This window comes from Podarcis muralis, chromosome 10 (assembly GCF_964188315.1).
Source record: "Podarcis muralis chromosome 10, rPodMur119.hap1.1, whole genome shotgun sequence".
NCBI classification, from domain to species: Eukaryota; Metazoa; Chordata; class Lepidosauria; order Squamata; family Lacertidae; genus Podarcis; species Podarcis muralis.
The window spans coordinates 45610230-45628443 of NC_135664.1; the positions used below are offsets into that span (position 1 = coordinate 45610230).

The 18214-nt window shown below is 43.3% G+C and overlaps 1 protein-coding gene across 1 annotated transcript in view; it reads right to left on the reverse strand.

The window, feature by feature from the left end:
- SREBF2 (sterol regulatory element binding transcription factor 2) overlaps nucleotides 1-18214 on the reverse strand; it is a 35544-nt gene that overhangs the window by 9443 nt on the left and 7887 nt on the right. The window contains exons 2-14 of the mRNA XM_028745428.2: nucleotides 14170-14559; nucleotides 12270-12451; nucleotides 11320-11460; nucleotides 10361-10585; nucleotides 9814-9928; nucleotides 9451-9632; nucleotides 8650-8842; nucleotides 7576-7757; nucleotides 4381-4654; nucleotides 3435-3604; nucleotides 3051-3219; nucleotides 2407-2527; nucleotides 1334-1443 (exon numbers count right to left, since the gene is read on the reverse strand). Of these exons, the coding sequence (XP_028601261.2) occupies nucleotides 1334-1443; nucleotides 2407-2527; nucleotides 3051-3219; nucleotides 3435-3604; nucleotides 4381-4654; nucleotides 7576-7757; nucleotides 8650-8842; nucleotides 9451-9632; nucleotides 9814-9928; nucleotides 10361-10585; nucleotides 11320-11460; nucleotides 12270-12451; nucleotides 14170-14559 (2454 nt within the window). The remainder of the gene's footprint in view (nucleotides 1-1333; nucleotides 1444-2406; nucleotides 2528-3050; nucleotides 3220-3434; nucleotides 3605-4380; nucleotides 4655-7575; nucleotides 7758-8649; nucleotides 8843-9450; nucleotides 9633-9813; nucleotides 9929-10360; nucleotides 10586-11319; nucleotides 11461-12269; nucleotides 12452-14169; nucleotides 14560-18214) is intronic.

Here is an 18214-nt window from a genome sequence, read left to right on the forward strand (position 1 = left end):
CTTTGAAATGCCCAGGGCCTGATTTGGGAAAGCGGGCAGGGACAAGGGGTTAGCAGCATGATACCATCACAGTAACGCTTCTGGGTGAGCCCTTCCTTGAACTAAACCTTCCAAGGGTCCCAAAAAACTTCCAGATTGTGATGTTGAACGTTGAACAAGAGCAGGTCACTAGGTTAAATTGTGGGAGAGAGAGCCAAAATGGACATTTGGGGCAGGCTTGGGACAATAAAACTGATACAACTCCCTTTGTTGCTGAAGTCAGGGCACATTAGTGAATGCCATCCTGCAGAGTAGGGTACCATCCACCTGCTGCTGCTGCTGCTGCTGCTGCTGCTGCCACTGACACACAGGCTGGTGCAAAGCCAAGCATCTTGCCAGACACTCCCCACTTCATCTTACTGCTTCAGCAAAAGGGAACAACAACAGCAACCAGAGACAAGCTGCTCGGTACCACCTTGCCGACATATGCATCTCATTTAAAATGCTTCTGCCTTGGGAATGGAGTCACTAACAAGAATTTACAAGACTCATTGACCTCTTGGCTGAGTTACCAGCTCTCACAGTGTGTTCCACAAAACCATTAAGTGGTCAAAAGTATTTACTTTCAGATCTCAGCTGAGAAGGCCATAAGTACTTATCTCTGCAGAAAAAAATTAGATCTACATATTTACTGAACTCTCCTCTAGAGGTCTCCACTCAGCTGCTGATCAAATCTCACCATGATCAATGTAGAATACTATCACTGACATGTGACTGGACACTTGCTTGTCTTAAAAAGCAGAAACTGCACTACATCTAAAACAAATTTATCATGGGATATCAGGAAAATTCTACCTGCTCAATTTCATATTTCTTTGAATCAGCAGGTGTCTTCCTCATATATGAGGAATGGTTGAGAGAACTGGCTATGTTTAGACTGAGATGAGATAGGATAGCCATATTCAAATATTTAAAGAGCTGTCACATGGAAGATTGAAGATATGGTCATTCCATATCAAGGGGTCCAATTTTTTACCTCATGCCATCCAATTTTCTTAATATTTTGTACACTTGTTGAATTATCAAAACTAAGTTTAAATCTAAAGTTTATCTCACCCCAGGTTTTTGTTATGAGAGTTTGAAATTTCAAAAAAATGACAATTTTGGCCTTTATGGATTTAAAGGAAATATCATTGACTTAAGATACACTTTTGATCAACTGGGCAACATTAATTAATGTTGCAGCTGAATCAAGTTTAGAACACTAACAACTCAGCAGCGAATGCTTGCAGATCTCCAGCATGAAGCTGAGAAATATGGGACACTGAGCAACCTGGGCATCCTTCACACTTACCCAGTGCAGACCTCAACACAGAATTTCCAGTGAAAGGTGGTGTTCCAATTCCCAAAGAGTCCACAAAAGAATTGAGTAACTTCAGGTATTCCAAAGCATTAGAGAATTCACTACAAGCACAAGCAGAAATCAGACGTTTACCAGTAAAGACAATGCAACACATTTCTACAGTGCATCAGTTTAACGTGTGCAACTTAGTATACTTAGTAAGTTAGGTAAAGGAGCTCTGGATGGGTATGTCCAGTCAAAGGTGACTATGGGGTTGCAGTGCCCATCTAGCTTGCAGGCCAAAGGAGCCGGCGTTTGTTCACACACAACTTTCTGGGTCATGTTGCCAGCGTGACTAAACCGCTTCTGGTGCAACAGAACACTGTGACAGAAACCAGAGCGCATGAAAACACCATTTACCTTCTACGTTTATCAACCTATACTGGCGTGCTTTCGAACTGCTAGGTTGGCAGGAGCTGGGACAGAGCAATGGGAGCTCACCCCATCGTGGGGAGTCAAACGCCCAACCTTCTGATCGGCAAAGCCCAAGAGACTCAGTGGTTTAGACCACAGCACCACCCGCGTCCTGGCTATTCTTAGTAAGAATGCCTGGTTACCAGCTCTCTCCTTGCTCTGCAAATTGCTATTATTCAAGTTCTGCTGGGGAACTTTCTTTTATCACGGAACTCTCAACAATCCAGCAGCATACTATGCATTTCTCTGTGCTTCTGTCTCCAAAACAGAAATAATTTACTGATTAACCTTGTTGAGCTTGAGTGTTGCCCTTAAAACTGCATGCTCCACTAATCCATTATCTGCAATTCAGTTACAAATTGCTAGGAGAAACTGCCCTTTTCCACATAGGCAATAGATATGGCAGATGAATTTGATTCAAGTTTCTGCATTATGTCAGGAATGTTATTCTGATGGCCCTGCCACATTGCTCCTAACCAAAGAGATGAAATCTGTGCTCCTACCCTTCATCCCACCTGCTGGGCTACAGGAACTAATAGAGCAGTCAGTCAGAATTGGCTACTCAACCTGAGAAAAAATGCCAATAGGGTAGGGACAGAACTGCAGCTTACCAGGGCTCTTCATCATCATGTCCTGCAGCCCCCTTTGGAACCTGAGGTTTCACAAGGGATTCAACAGCTCTCTCCAGGAGGTTCTCACAGAATGCCTGGTGCACCTGTGCAATGGGATCAGCTGTAGATGAAAAAACAATCAGCTTTATTTCCTTTTCTCAATAAGTTACAAAAGATTCAGGGCTGCTTCCCTAGTAATATGCAGGTATCCCTCAAAAATAATCAGGTACAAACCCTTGCCATGTTATGCAGGATTTGAAATATTGTACTAGGACCTGGGATCAAAACCCCACTTGGTCATGAAGCTCACTGGGCGACCTTAGCCCAGTCACCAGCTCTCAGCTTAACAAACCTCACAGGGTTGCTGTGAGAATACCACCTTGAGCTGGTTGGAGTGAAGCTGGAACATAATTGAAATAATAAATAAAAATCTGTTTAGGCAGAGAAAGTGTTTGCAGAAAGAACTCCATCATTTGGGAAACTGTCCATTTGATTGCTCAGTCAGTGTTCCACAATTTATTACAGCACCAAAAGCTTTCAAGCAAGAATTGGCTAGAGAAAGTGAGCATACACATGCATAATGCTGTCTTATAACTTGGATGGCAGACGTAGGGCAATGCATTCACAAGCCTGCTGGCTCTCACCTGGGTTCCTCTGAGTGCAATATAGACTCTCCTTGGCAGCTGTTTTCACTGTCCAGTTCCGCTCCACAAAAAACTTTTGCCCCAATGGGTGACACAACCAACGCAAAGAGTCAGGGATGGCACTGCGCTCAGAACTACACAAGCTCTGGGCTTGACTTAAGAAATAACTCTGGTAAGAAAGAAAAAGTGCCATGGTAAGATATGGTGCTGAAGGAAAGCTATGCATGCCTCTGACTCAAGGATAGTAATTCTGCATAAAAGTTAATTATACAGATCAACTTAAAAGCCACTTCCATTCACATGCAAAACCGTGGTCAGTTGAAATATGCCACAATACATACTTGTTCTAAATTCTTTTGGGAGGCTTGAAAGAGATTTACTCACCGCCAGGAAGCCCAGCTTGCCACCACAGCGGGTCTTCAAGCCAACTGCAGCAGTCAGGTGAATTTCTGCCAGTGTGCTTGGTGAAATCTTCTCTTCTGCACATTCAGCCAGATTCACAGCACACAGAGCCATGTGCAATCCTGAGTAGGCAGAGCTGGATGGTAGCTTACCTGCATCAGAAACCAGAGAACAAAGAGTCATCTCCCTTAAAATAATTTACAGAGGGGCAGCCAAGATAGACTCTTGCACCAAAGACAGTCATGCAGAAGCTCAAATATAGCTGTATGAAGGGGTATTTCCTTGGAATATTTTCTTCCTGAATCTTCTAACATTCAGCATCACTGGACAAATTAATTATGCCACAAGATTTTGTGGGCTGCAGTCTACTTCACCAGATGCATCGAGTACTATCCTGAGTTGCAGGTACATATACACATCACTTTTTTAAACTCACGCCATGTGCGACTTTCCCAGTACAATTAGTGCCTCCCATGGTTTGATCTGGGAAAGCCCTTTGAGCTACTGAGATTCTGTTGCATTCAAACCTTAAAGTGTAGTAATGTCCTGCCTTGAAAAGCCTTGGTTTATTATCTATCTACAAACTTATCTTTGTAAGATTGTAACTTTGGGAATCAACCAAACAAATCCCAAGCTATGTATATCAAGCTCTTTCATACAGGCCAAATAGAAGACCATCCTTCATTTCACTACCTGAATCATCTCAGCTGGTTATACTATTGATTTACAGGTAAGAATAAATCTAACAAGACACACACCTGCAAAAGAAGAGTACGGCACTACTTGTATCATCAAGCTAGAATGAAGCACTCTCTGCAGACTTAGGTTTTTTAAATGTTCTATTGAACACAGTCAAAGTACGTAGATAAGTCTAGGTCATCACACTAGACACTCACAGAAGCGTCCACCTTCTCCCTTTTCCACTTACCTGTGATATGGAGCTGATGGAGCTTATGATAGGCTAGAGCTGCATCACGCGCACTAGTTTTGGCTTCATCCTCAAAACCTGCAGGGGCTTCTGTTGCTCGTCTCTGCCGAGATGTCCTCTTTAGCAACCAACGCACCAACCCCAGCTTTTGGAGACTGTAGCGGATAACGTTCCAGGACAGGCCGCAGGCCAAGTCTAAGCGAGAGGCAGGCAGTGCTCGGCCCAGGGCAGACAGACAAGTCTGTAAGTTTGATGCAGCAGCAGTAAAATCTTCCTGCAAGCACAGAACAAAAACAGAAAAGCTGAAGATGCAGCAAAGACTTGTGAGAGTCCAGTGACTTCAGAGACTCTCGGAGATGGCATGTGGAAACTTGCACAATCAAGCATAATCACCTTTAGCCTAGCCTTGAAAGATGCAGCATCTTTGACCCTAAGGCTGCATTTTTGATTTCTTCTATTTATCTCCACTTAAATCTATTTCTACATTTATTTATGTAACAAAATGTATATACTGCTTCATGAGAAAATCTCTAAGTGGTTTACAAAAAAGCAGTTTTACCAACCAACAGTAATTTTCAAACTGCCTTTTTTCTCTATCTTATTCAAATATGCTAACAGTATATAAAGAAAGATTGAAATAGTAACTGATGTTCTGAAATACTTTTATTGGAGATATTATCTTTAACCTTCAGGCATATTAAGTAAATCTGTGACAATCTGGCCACTTTTACAATTCGATTCAGTTGCAAAATTCAAATTTACCCCAGGCCCATGGCAAAAACAAAGATTGCTTTACACAGCTAAAGCTGAGGGTGGCAATTCAAAAATATTTTATTGGGGCTTTCTAAAAGGAGAAAAGTGGGGAACTAAAGAGCTTCTTATAGCAAAATTCAAGCTTAAACTGAAGAAAGTAGGAAAAACCACTGGGCCGGTAAGATACAATCTAAGTCAAATCCCTTATGAATACACAGTGGAAGTGAGGAACAGGTTTAAGGATTTAGATTTGGTGGACAGAGTGCCTGAAGAACTATGGATGGAGGCTCGTAACATTATACAAGAGGCAGCAACTAAAACCATCCCAATGAAAAGGAAATGCAAGAAAGCAAAGTGGCTGTCCAACGAGGCCTTACAAATAGCGGGGGAGAGAAGGCAAGCAAAATGCGAGGGAGATAGTGAAAGATACAGGAAATTGAATGCAGATTTCCAAAAAATAGCAAGGAGAGACAAGAAGGACTTCTTAAACGAGCAATGCAAAGAAATAGAGGAAAACAATAGAATGGGAAAAACCAGAGATCTGTTCAAGAAAATTGGAGATATGAAAGGAACATTTTGTACAAAGATTTCCATAATAAAAGACAAAAGTGGAAAGGACCTAACAGAAGCAGAAGACATCAAGAAGAGGTGGCAAGAATACACAGAGGAACTATACCAGAAAGAAATTGATGTCTCGTATACCCCAGGTAGTGTGGTTGCTGACCTTGAGCCAGACATCCTGGAAAGTGAAGTCAAATGGGCCTTAGAAAGCATTGCTAATAACAAGGCCAGTGGAAGTGATGATATTCCAGCTGAATTATTTAAAATTTTAAAAGATGATGCTGTTAAGGTGCTACACTCAATATGCCAGCAAATTTGGAAAACTCAGCAGTGGCCAGAGGATTGGAGAAGATCAGTCTACATCCCAATCCCAAAGAAGGGAAGTGCCAAAGAATGCTCCAATTACCGCACAATTGCACTCATTTCACACGCTAGCAAGGTTATGCTTAAAATTCTACAAGGCAGGCTTAAGCAGTATGTGGACCGAGAACTCCCAGAAGTGCAAGCTGGATTTAGAAGAGGCAGAGGAACCAGAAACCAAATTGCAAACATGCGCTGGATTATGGAGAAAGCTAGAGAGTTCCAGAAAGACATCTACTTCTGCTTCATTGACTATGCAAAAGCCTTTGACTGTGTCGACCACAGCAAACTATGGCAAGTTCTTAAAGAAATGGGAGTGCCTGATCACCTCATCTGTCTCCTGAGAAATCTCTATGTGGGACAAGAAGCTACAGTTAGAACTGGATATGGAACAACTGATTGGTTCAAAATTGGGAAAGGAGTACGACAAGGCTGTATATTGTCCCCCTGCTTATTTAACTTATATGCAGAATTCATCATGCGAAAGGCTGGGCTGGATGAATCCCAAGCCGGAATTAAGATCGCCGGAAGAAATATCAACAACCTCAGATATGCAGATGACACAACCTTGATGGCAGAAAGTGAGGAGGAATTAAAGAACCTTTTAATGAGGGTGAAAGAGGAGAGCGCAAAATATGGTCTGAAGCTCAACATCAAAAAAACGAAGATCATGGCCACTGGTCCCATCACCTCCTGGCAAATAGAAGGGGAAGAAATGGAGGCAGTGAGAGATTTTATTTTCTTGGGCTCCATGATCACTGCAGATGGTGACAGCAGTCACGAAATTAAAAGACGCCTGCTCCTTGGGAGAAAGGCGATGGCAAATCTAGACAACATCTTAAAAAGTAGAGACATCACCTTACCAACAAAGGTCCGTATAGTTAAAGCCATGGTTTTCCCAGTAGTGATGTATGGAAGTGAGAGCTGGACCATAAAGAAGGCTGATCGCCGAAGAATTGATGCTTTTGAATTATGGTGCTGGAGGAGACTCTTGAGAGTCCCATGGACTGCAAGAAGATCAAACGCATCCATTCTTAAGGAAATCAGACCTGAGTGCTCACTGGAAGGACAGATCGTGAAGTTGAGGCTCCAATACTTTGGCCACCTCATGAGAAGAGAAGACTCCCTGGAAAAGACCCTGATGTTGGGAAAGATGGAGGGCACAAGGAGAAGGGGACGACAGAGGATGAGATGGTTGGATAGTGTTCTTGAAGCTACAAACATGAGCCTGACTAAACTGCGGGAGGCGGTGGAAGACAGGAGTGCCTGGCGTGCTCTGGTCCATGGGGTCACGAAGAGTTGGACACGACTAAACGACTAAACAACAACAACAACAAAAGAGCTCCAGAGTCTTTTACCATACAAGTGTTTCAGAAGTAGGACAAATGCTTGCAATCCCAAGTGTACAAGCCTCTCTGGAGCGTTGATCTGCACTTTGAGGTGCTGCCTGTTCAGTACTGCTCCAGAAGACAAACTGGGAAAGAAACAAAATTTGTTTTCTGAAGCAGGAACTTGACCTACCTTGGCTAAATCCAGGTCTGCTTGTTTCCGATGCCGCCAGAAAGTAACCGATGACCGGGAGTGCAGTCGGGTCACTGGCTCTCCATGTACTAGCAGTTTTATGAACACACTCAGGACAATAACACCGTTCACAAGCCACAGGATCAGAGTGGGCATCATCCAGCCAAACCAGCCACCAGAGCCTACAGGGAAAGATAACAGAAGAGATATGAAGGGGGGCCATAGGGGAGATGGATGAGGTAACATCTTAAAATAACAAGCCTGGGATGAATTTTAATTACGTATGTAAAAAAGCTGTGCATATAAGGAGGTGGGGGCTCAGGCAATAAGGTGTATTGGCTCTGAGTCCCAAATAAACTGCATTGCTAAAGTTGGGATTACAGATTTGTGTGTGTGTGTGTGTGTGTGTTACATATATATAATATGTTCAAAAAGTGCAACACAATCTGTATTGGCTCTACAAATGCTGAATTTTACTCAAACAGATAAAAATTATTTCACAGTGTAGCTAGACTATGTGATTCTTGTAAGAATCCCATTTAATAACTCCCATGCCTTGCAGAAGTGCTATGAGGATGGGGTTTTAAAATGACCTAGTAAAACTTGGAACAGATGAAGGCTGCAACCCTATACAAGTTTTCTTAGGAGTGAGTTTCCCTGAACACAATGCAGCTTACTTCTCAGTAAACATGCAAAGGAGTGCCCTGCACAATTCTTTAGAGAATATCCTAACAAGGGTCAAATCATTACTTTAATATACAGTGCAGGGGTTTCTCAGTATCCAACCAATGAAGTGGCCAGTGTTGATATATGAATGAATGGTGTACATGTTTTGATGTAAGCAACCTCGAGTATGGTTTAACTATGGAAAGAGGGCATACAAATAAATAACATCCTTTAATAAAAAAATTTTTTTTTAAAAAAGCAAATAAATAACACCCCATTTCCCCAGTGTCACTACTCCTGTCTGTGTTCAGTTACTGTATATGTGATCCTTAAAGAACTCCAAACACCAAACAAGCAGCATGGAGATGTATACTGAAGTATAGTGAGAGACTGGATTTCTGACGGTACCTGAGTTTATTGACAGAATACTCCTCCCTGAGCTATGATGTACAGAACCATCAGAGTCAGCTGTCCTTTGGCCCTCCAGGAGGGATGTTAGAGGGTTGAAGGAGAGACAGAGGAACGTAAGAGCACAAAGCAGCATCCGTGAGCGGTCAACCATTCCAAGAGCGGCAGCTGGAGAGTCAGGTTCATCTTTAACCTAGGCCACAGTGGTAGAGGATGATTTGTTAGAGAGCAAGAGAATTGTGAAACAGTGAAGATAATTCATTGTTCCCGGCCTACTGAGAATGTATAAGAATTGACTGATGTTCACAATTTATCATAGCATTTCAAACATGGCTATAAGAACAATCTCCGCTACCATGCCTCAACACTTTTCTGAGTGTGCTGAATCAGAAGGAGAGCTAATGTTATTGTTGTAGCCAAACCAATTTATATCTATAAATTGTGCACAACATTTCTTCTTCCTATTCTCACTCCTGTTAAGAGGCAAGAGAAGAAGGGGAGACAGCAGAGTTACGTCAACCTTTTTATTAATAGGTCTGTGGGACGAAATATTGTATTATTAGGCTTTGGGTACAGGACTTCACACAATGACAGCCTAAACTAGCCAGGGATGATAATGTCATGGAACTGATTAACCTTTGTATTCCGAGTCACATCTTCCTTTAGAACCACAGTTCATTACAGCCTTTAATGCCAAGCACAAGATCTCCAACTCATCCAGCACACATCGCCCATGTCTACAAGTAACATGCAACCCTTATGCATGCTTCCCTCTGTAGAATGTTCTAGGATGTTGACTACCTTTGCATCATCCAGCAGTGGGCTTCCTGGTTCTGAATCAATAGAATAAGGGGAAAAGCCTGCTTGTGACCCTGTGTCAGAGGCTGGAGGAGACATCAACAGAGCATTTTGGCTGAAGTCATCCATCTTCAGATCCACATCATTGTCCACCAAACTGCTTAGGTCAAACCCCTTCAACAGCTCTGAAAAGACCAGAGATTGCAAAGATTAACTACTCACATTCACAATTCAGTTTTCTTTCCCCTTCATGCTTTCCCTTGCTTCCCTTGCTTAACCTGCCCACACAAAACTGGGCAACCAATAATATACGTCATCAAACAGTGAAGTAGGTCAAAGGCACTTAAATAGCCACCCAACACTTACTGTTTTTCTGATTAGCAAGCTTCAGGACCATGTTCTCTTGACGCAGCTTATGGTTAACCTGCTGCAGGTACTTAATGTAGTCAATGGCCTTTCTCAGTACCCCTGACTTGTGCATCTGCAAATAATGTGCATACATTAAAGAGAAGCAATAATAATTTTTAGCAATAATGCCACCAAATGTTCTTTCAGCACAAGCTTCTACACTAAAGCTACAATGATTTTCCCAATCACAGGGAAGAATACAAAATGGATTCAAATCAAATACATTTAGCATCCATCATGGGAGACCAAAACTCCATATTGACTGAGCAAAGACTGATAATCTCAGTAAGAAGCAGAGAATCTAGGCGTATTAATACCACAAGATATCTTTTTATCTCTTTGCTTTACGTCTCGCCATGTTTAGTGCACATATAATTACGTATTTTTCTAACTTTCAAATAAAGAAAATAAAAAAGGAGCAGAGAATTATGACTTGCAAGCATATTGTCAACTGGGTTTGAAATCACAGCAGTCTTTTTGCTTTCAGCCACAAAGCAACTCATACCTTTGCATCTGTTCCCATGACTAGGTCCTTCAATTCTATGATCTTGTCATTTATAGATGATCGGTACCGCTTCTCAATTATATTATGGGTTGTCCGCCTCTCTCCTTCCTTTGGTGGTTCTGGTTGCTTGGCACCACCAGGCACCTGCTTGATGGGCATCTTCTCCTGCCCTCCCATCACCATGGGCATGGTGGTCAAGATGGTACCATTGCCACCAACTAAAGTCTTTAAAAAAGACAACAGTGACCCAGTTAAAGATTAATTTGTTCGGTGGGTTGGGAGCTGGGGCCTCTGTGTTATGGTGGTTCTGCTCCTACTTGCAGTTGCTACATGAGATCAGCTCTGGGGGACTCCTGCTTGGCCCCTTGGCATTTGCTCCATTCTGTCCCTCATGCTGTTCACTATCTATAGGAAGCCCCTGAGAGCTGTCATCCAGGGATTTGGGACATAGTGCTGTCAGTATGCCGACGAGAGCCAGTTCATACCTCTCCATCCATCTGAATCAGAAGAGATTATGCAGATGCTGGATAGATGCTTGAAGGTACTATGGGTGTTTCCCAAGCCCAGGAAATAGGGAGGCATGTTCTGGATGGGTATGCAGCTAAGGGGTTCTCCTCAATTTGAAGCTGCCACTAGAGATACAGGTGATCTGAGTGTGCTCTCAGTGGTGAGGGTAGCCTATGCCCAATTCCAGCCTGTTTTCCAGCAGCAGCCATTACTGGGCCAGGATAGCCTAAGCTCAAGTATCCATGCTCTAATAACTTCATGACCTGATTACAGCAAAGAACTCCACATGGAGTTACTCTTGAAGAAGCTGCAGCTGGTACAGGCTGTAGATGCTCAGTTGTTAAATGATCCCTTCTGCCTGTCCCACTTAACAGATTCTTAAAACACTATACTGGCTGGCAAGAGGGAGAAGGTGAATATTTGGGAAGGGAAGGCAAGATGCCCTACAGTACCTGCAAGGCTGTTGTCTGAATAGGCGTGGTCAGTGCTGTGAGGGCTGGATTCTGAACAGCAGTCATAACAGGGCTGCCATCAGCTTTCAATGTTGTTAAGACAAGAGAATCAGTCTTGATTATCTGTGGGTGGACAAGGACCTAGAAGGAGAAGAGGCAGTTAAAAGGTTTAGCACAACAACACAAAGCTCAATACTGCAAACACTGCAGAAGCTGGGCAACCTTTTTTATAACAGATTTCTGTGTGACTGCATGGAGTTCAAGTATGCAAGTTTCAATATATATCTGCTTCATTGTATGTTCACCCCATGCTCCTTCCTGCAAATGCCAAAGGCCAATAAGAACTTGCCAATGAGCCAACCTGTTGGGTGTATGGAAGACCCTCAATATAGTAAGAACTGTGCTGTCAGTATGGAGTCTGACTGCCATTGAAGACAATTTGATCCTTCTGTACGAAGAACAAGTTCTAACCCTTTGTAGTTATGAAGGCAGTTCTAAAACGTGTTGTATCCAACTGCTAAAAGCTTTCAGCAGTGAAACAAGGAATACTCTATTGTCTCTGATTATTTTCCCTTCCATTTAACAATACTGCAGCTGGCACGTTACTAAATATTAAACCCCAATATGCTATATATAGAGCTCTACATCTAGTAGTTTGGAAAAGTTGGCTCTCCCTCTCCCCCACAAAAAATCCTCTCCAAAGTCTCTACTGACCTTCTTCTGATATTGGACCACTGCTGTCCATTTTTCTATGGCTAAGCTATCCTACAATTCAGTCCATCAGTGATCTAAGCCTAAGGAGCTTCACTGCTGAGGATAGTTTGGTCTCCAAGCAGTGAAACCACTTCCTGACTTTGAACAGAAAGGAAACCGCCTGCATAAATATACATGCCTCGGAAGTGCAGAAAACTAAACCTTCCCGCATAATATTACAACATAAAACTACTCACTGGAACCTGCTGGACTTGAGGGGCAGCTACTGCCTGGACTGTGGCCGGGGTCAGTGTCTGGATGGTACCGTTGGCTGTTTGTGTCAATACCCTCTGAGCTTGCATCGTTTGCACTTGCTGCTGGATAGTGACTGGTTGAACTTGCGAGGAAGTCACCAGGCTCTGAACCTGGGGTTGCAGCACTAAAAGGAAAACAAGAGCAATCTGAGAAACTGCCTGAATGAGCTGGTGCTGACAGAAGACTACAGCTTTCATTATGATGCTAAGCTGCAATCCATGACCTCCCTTGAATGGCCAGGGTTCAGTCAGCTATTTGGGGGGGGGCGGTGTTTCTCCTGGTTCCTCTTCCTAGCAGCATTAGACCCAGCAAAGCAATCTATGAAGAATTTAAAAACCAGCAGCAAATATTGAAGTCAGGAAAACAGCAGCAAATATTGAAGTCAGGAAAACAGATAAAGAAAGATTGTCTAGCTCTAGTCACATTTATCTGGACCAGCTCCTTTAAAAAAAAAAACACCAAAAAACCAACAATGCTGCCATGAGCAAGTCCACATGGCTCAGAGGGGCTTCTCATATTCCTAGCATGTGTTTCCTAGTTGTTGTTTTTTCTAAGGGTAGTTTCAGAGAATGTCTCTTGTACAAGCTTTCCCATGTATTGGGGAGATGAGACATACCTCTACTAAGAGCACAGGCATTGCCTCAAATAAGGCTGGGTGGCACAAGAGTCAGAGCATTTCTGAGGGTGTTGGTCTTCAAGAAGTTAGTCAAGATGATTCTGTTACAGAGACTAGACAGAAGTCTTACTGAATATTTTCTCACTGAAGATTTCTACAGCTGCTAGGAGTTTAAGTTTTTCTATTCTAGTTTGTGATGTTTTAAACATACAGTATAGACTTAGATCAAGACTTGCCCTTCTGTGGCTACTGCTGAGAAAGGGGGAGGAAGGGAGAGTCAATATTTGCAGTTCCCCTCCCCCCCCTGTACCCCTCAGTACAACATCCTCTGCTGTACCAGGGCCCCCCCCCCAACCCTCCAGAGAATATTTCCATGGGACACAAGGGTCTGCAAGGGAAAGGAGGAACTGGCAAAAATTACTGCAGAGCATCCCTCAAGCTGAGTTCTACATATGTAAAGTCTGAACCCAACACATCATAAAAAAGGTTAGAAAACAGTAGATTCTATACAATCAGAAGAAGTGGAAGATTCAGATACTGGAGAGGCAGCCAAGAATGAGAAACTGTCATGCTCTTACAGAAGAGTACAGGAACCATTCATAAGCCTTCTTCAGTTGTTATAAATCTAGGAAAGTAAACAGTGGGGACAAGAGCCCTACTTCCCCCTTGACCCCCTCATTGTTTGTCAACCTCCAACTCACAAGTGACTATAAAAGGCACAGAGGCCTTTTATACTCATGGACCCTGAAATATGAGTGGGGCCCTGATGGTGGAGCTAGCCCACTTGCCCCTACTGCCTCCCCCATATGTTAGCTTTCTTTATTTCCAACACCTGAGGAGAGTTAAGAGTGATAAAGGTGCATGACGTATTGTGTAACTGTACGTTACTTTGCAGTGATACCATTCACAGAGTTACTTTTGAGTGCTACCTATGCTTTACTGCACAATATTTAAGGCCACTCCCCAACTCTCTGGTCTTGGTCTCCAATGCCCTTCTTCACCCCAAATGCCAAGTTTCTCCAATTTGCCTGTGAGATCCTAGAAAACATGCACCTATTTAGAAACATTTCAAGCAATATTAGAAACTTCTCACAGATATGAAATCAGGAATGGTGGCTGTAAATGCTGCTCTGATACCTTTTGCTCTACTGGAAGATTAGGGCAAGACATTTAAGGGCTACCTACAGTGTAGGACTACGTGTTACTACAAAGACTTTGCAAGTTACCTTGAAAACTTGTGGCTGCATTTTGGTATATTACAGGCTGCTGAATGAACCGGGTCTGGGGAGCAGAGCTGAAAGCTGGAGTAATCATCACAGTCTGCTGCTGGAGCTGAGGCTGAACCTGGGGACGAGGCTGAAGAGCAGGTGCCGTCCGCTGTGGAACAGGTGTTGCGGCAGTTGTCTGAGACACCTTCACTTGCACGGTCTGAAGCTGGGGAGAAGCTGCACTAGGAGAGAAGGTCTGTAGCTGCCCCTGGCTGTAGGGCCTCTGTGACGTGGAATCTGAGGTTCCACCACCATTACATACGCTGTTGCTCTGGAAGGAGCCACACAACTGTTCAGAAAACAGATCTGGAAATTCTCCAGCTTGGTTGCTGACGAACTGGAGCATCTCTATAAAAAAGAAAGGAAAACAGTGAAATTATATGATGGACCTTTGATACCATGGAGACTGATGAAAGGGTCACCAGATGTAATCCCAGGAACAAAATATATACTATGCACATTTGTCTGTTTGAGATATGAACAAATTCCCTCCTGAATAAATCAGATCCTTGGCTTGGGGATACTTTTACATCGAGTATAGGAATTTGTTCTTTTTTCCCCCTTCAAAATATTGTCCAGCCCCCCACAAGGTCTGAGGGACAGTGGACCAGCCCCCTGCTGAAAAAGTTTGCTGACCCCTGTCCTATATGAACAGAGGACCCACTTCAGGATTCCCCCTAAATAAGTGACATGGCTGGTTACTTGAAACAGAGCCTGGTCTGCTGTGACATACCCATACTTTGAAACTCTTCAATCACTCCAACCTACATTTACCACGTGGCTTTTACATTTACATTTTTGCCTTTTACTTTCAGTCAAGCATTTGCCACCCAGTGATTAAGATTTGAAATATATTGGGTTGTGTCCAGCTACGTTTTACTCAGAGTCGACCCACTTAAACTAATGGACTGAACTCAGCCATTGATGCTAATTTCCATGAGTCTACTCTGAGTAGGACTAGTACTGTATGCAACCCATAATGTTATTTGTTCTTGATGCCTGGGTGGTATTTCTTGTTTTTGCTGCTATTTGAAATCTTCAGTTGTTTGCATTCTATGTGTGCTGCTTTTATAACATTGTTTGTTTTGTTATCTTGTATGCTGCCTTGAGAACCTGACAGGGTCAATAAATATAAATATTTTAAAGACAAATATTTGGTCAACATGCCAGAGCCCATATAACAGTGGTATTTTAGCCTCAATAAAGCATAAGCCAAAGATATATTAAGTAATGATCTTACACATATGTATTTGGAAATAAGCCTCACGGAACGAAGGACTAAACTACATGCTCCACAGGACATCAGTATTTTCTTTTTTAATGAAATGCAGTCATGATGGGGGGAGCACTGCTACAATTTGATCACAGCAGTTGAACCCTTTCCCCCTCCCACCCCACCTTCTGCTATAAAACACACACACACACATCTGGTATTATTTGCTTCATGGTGGGAAGAAAAATGTGGTTAACTGTATTCTTTTCCTTCAATGGGCAGAACGGTAGCTTGCGGGGCAGGAGGGGGGAGGTGTTTATTGGGACAACAGCACTAGGGGTGGGCTCAACATCTGCTCTCCCCAGGAGGGCTGATCAACTGAGATTTCAATACAAAATAAGAATGTTGGACAACCCTGTGTAGCAAGTGTAACAGAAGGGGAAAGCTAGGAGAGGGGTGTTTATGCCCTTCCTTGTGCAACTGCTGCACAACAGCCTTGTAAGGTAAGCCAGTTGCATCTTAACTATCCAGTAATCACTGCTGCCACCACTCCCTCTTATCACAGCCCCCAAATGGGACAGAATTCTGGGGTGCTCAAGAAAATATCCAGGATTCTAAGACAAGGTGTCCTGTGCCTCCCAGCAATATCTCTTCTGGACAATGGGACTAGTATCAAACTGATTCTCCCAGCCTTAGATTTGGCATAGGCTGCTCTTTTCCCCATGAAACCAACTCTTTCACCCTAGCAGCATATGAACTACAGCCAGGCAAGTTTACCCAAACCTGAAGATCGGCAAACACACACTTCAGACCCCAACAGCCAAATTAGATTTTAATTACGAGTAGAAGGGAGAGAACTTACTTACAAACCAACATAGCATAGGTGGTTAGTTGCAGCATTTTCTGATGGTGAATGATAGACCCGAAGGGAAGGGACAAAGGAACAATTTCCCCAGACCCTTTTACGGGGGTTTTCCCACCCATGTGTGTCTGAATGACACTCGGCTCTTTTCAAAGAATGTCACTTTTGGCAGATAACCAGTGTGGCACTTGGATACAGTTGGAGAGATACAGACACCCGCTGGGGTAGGCAAAGATGGTTACAGTGGTACCTCTGGATGCGAACGGGATCCGTTCCGAAGCCCCATCCGCATCCTGAGTAGAGCGTAATACGCAACTGTGCGTCTGCGCATGCGCGGGTCGCGTTTCGCCGCTTCCGCTCATGCATGTGACATCATTTTGAGCGTCTGCGCATGCGCGAGCGGCGAAACCTGGAAGTAACACGTTCTGTTACTTCTGGGTCGCTGTGGAGCGTAACCTGAAAACGCTCAACCTGAAGCATATTTAACCCGAGGTATGACTATATTGCTTGGAGGAAATGGCCACTGGGATTGCTCACTCTTAGTGCCAGACAGAACCTTTCCTAGGCTTCTGGATTCGGAACTGGGTTAGAGTATGTGCTTGCCTTGCTCAGGCTTAATGGATGATAGGATAGCAATGTTTTTCTGCACGGCATGCAGTTTGATCCTGAACAACAGCACCAAGTAAACAAGCACAGGATCAGGCTGCAAAGGTTCCACAGGAGGAGTCTGCTTCAGCGTCTCCTTGCATCACTATCATTTATAACCAGTTCTACCATTCATATCAGCAATGTGGATTAGCTAAATAAATTAGCTAAGGAAACAAAAATCAGCAATCTGGATAGAAACTCAGTAAGCACATTCGGTTACCAGCTGCAAAGTGGTGGCATTAAAACATTAAGAATGGAAGCAGTAATAAAGCTGCAACTTTGCCAACAGCTACATGTACTTACTAGCATTCCCTCCTACAGATTTAACAAGTGCCCAGAACATGTACACATGGCCTAATGGCACACAATGTATGTGCAACCTTTCAGACATTACTAGTTATTAGGGGGAACCCACTACTATGTTTGGTTTTAGAACCATAGAGCTGTAGAGTTGGAAGGGACCCTGAAAGCCATCTAGTCCAACCCCCTGAAATGCGGAAATTTCAACAAGCAATCCCCCATCCAATTTGAAACCTTACTGGACCCTGCTTAGCTTTGCAAATGCGCTAGCAGTTTTATTACTGCAGCAATAGGACAATTTAGGTGACAGTTTAGGTGACCCCAATAAAGGATATTGTCATACTGTCACTTTTAGATTGTTTCTAAAGGACCAACATAGCTACCTGCATTCTTTCACTAAGTAGTAAACTGTGACTTTGTGCTAGAGTGTCCTTCTGCCAAGCTCCATAAACCAATTGTGTTTCATAGTCAATTGAATCAGCTGAAGTGGAAGTTGCCATTACAATACAAGTCATCAGTGGACACATTTGTCTTGGCTGACAAGTGTTGCTTTCAAGGAAAGCTGTAGCCAGGATAACATTACAGCTGCTGTTATGTTATTGAAGTAGCTGAGAACAGGTCCTTAGAACAGAACAGAGTCAGACAACGTGTGCAATTTATGAGCCGGCTGCTGTTCTCCCAGCACATACAGGCATGTCAGCCAAAATGTACCCACACCACATCTTGGCAACCACATACTGTTAATGAGGGCACCATTCTTAACATGTGCAGAGATCTCTTCCCAGATTGGGAGCAGGTCAGCCTGCCAAAAATTGTGGATCGAATGTCCCTAATTGTACAGAGATCACAAAAACTAGACAAAGCTACCTGCCAATTTCCCAAGTAGGAAGCTTAGAAAGCAGATCTTGTAACTGCAGAAGTCACTAAGTAATCAAACCCAGAAGCCTGTGGAAGCAACTAAGAACAACCATTCAGAGTAC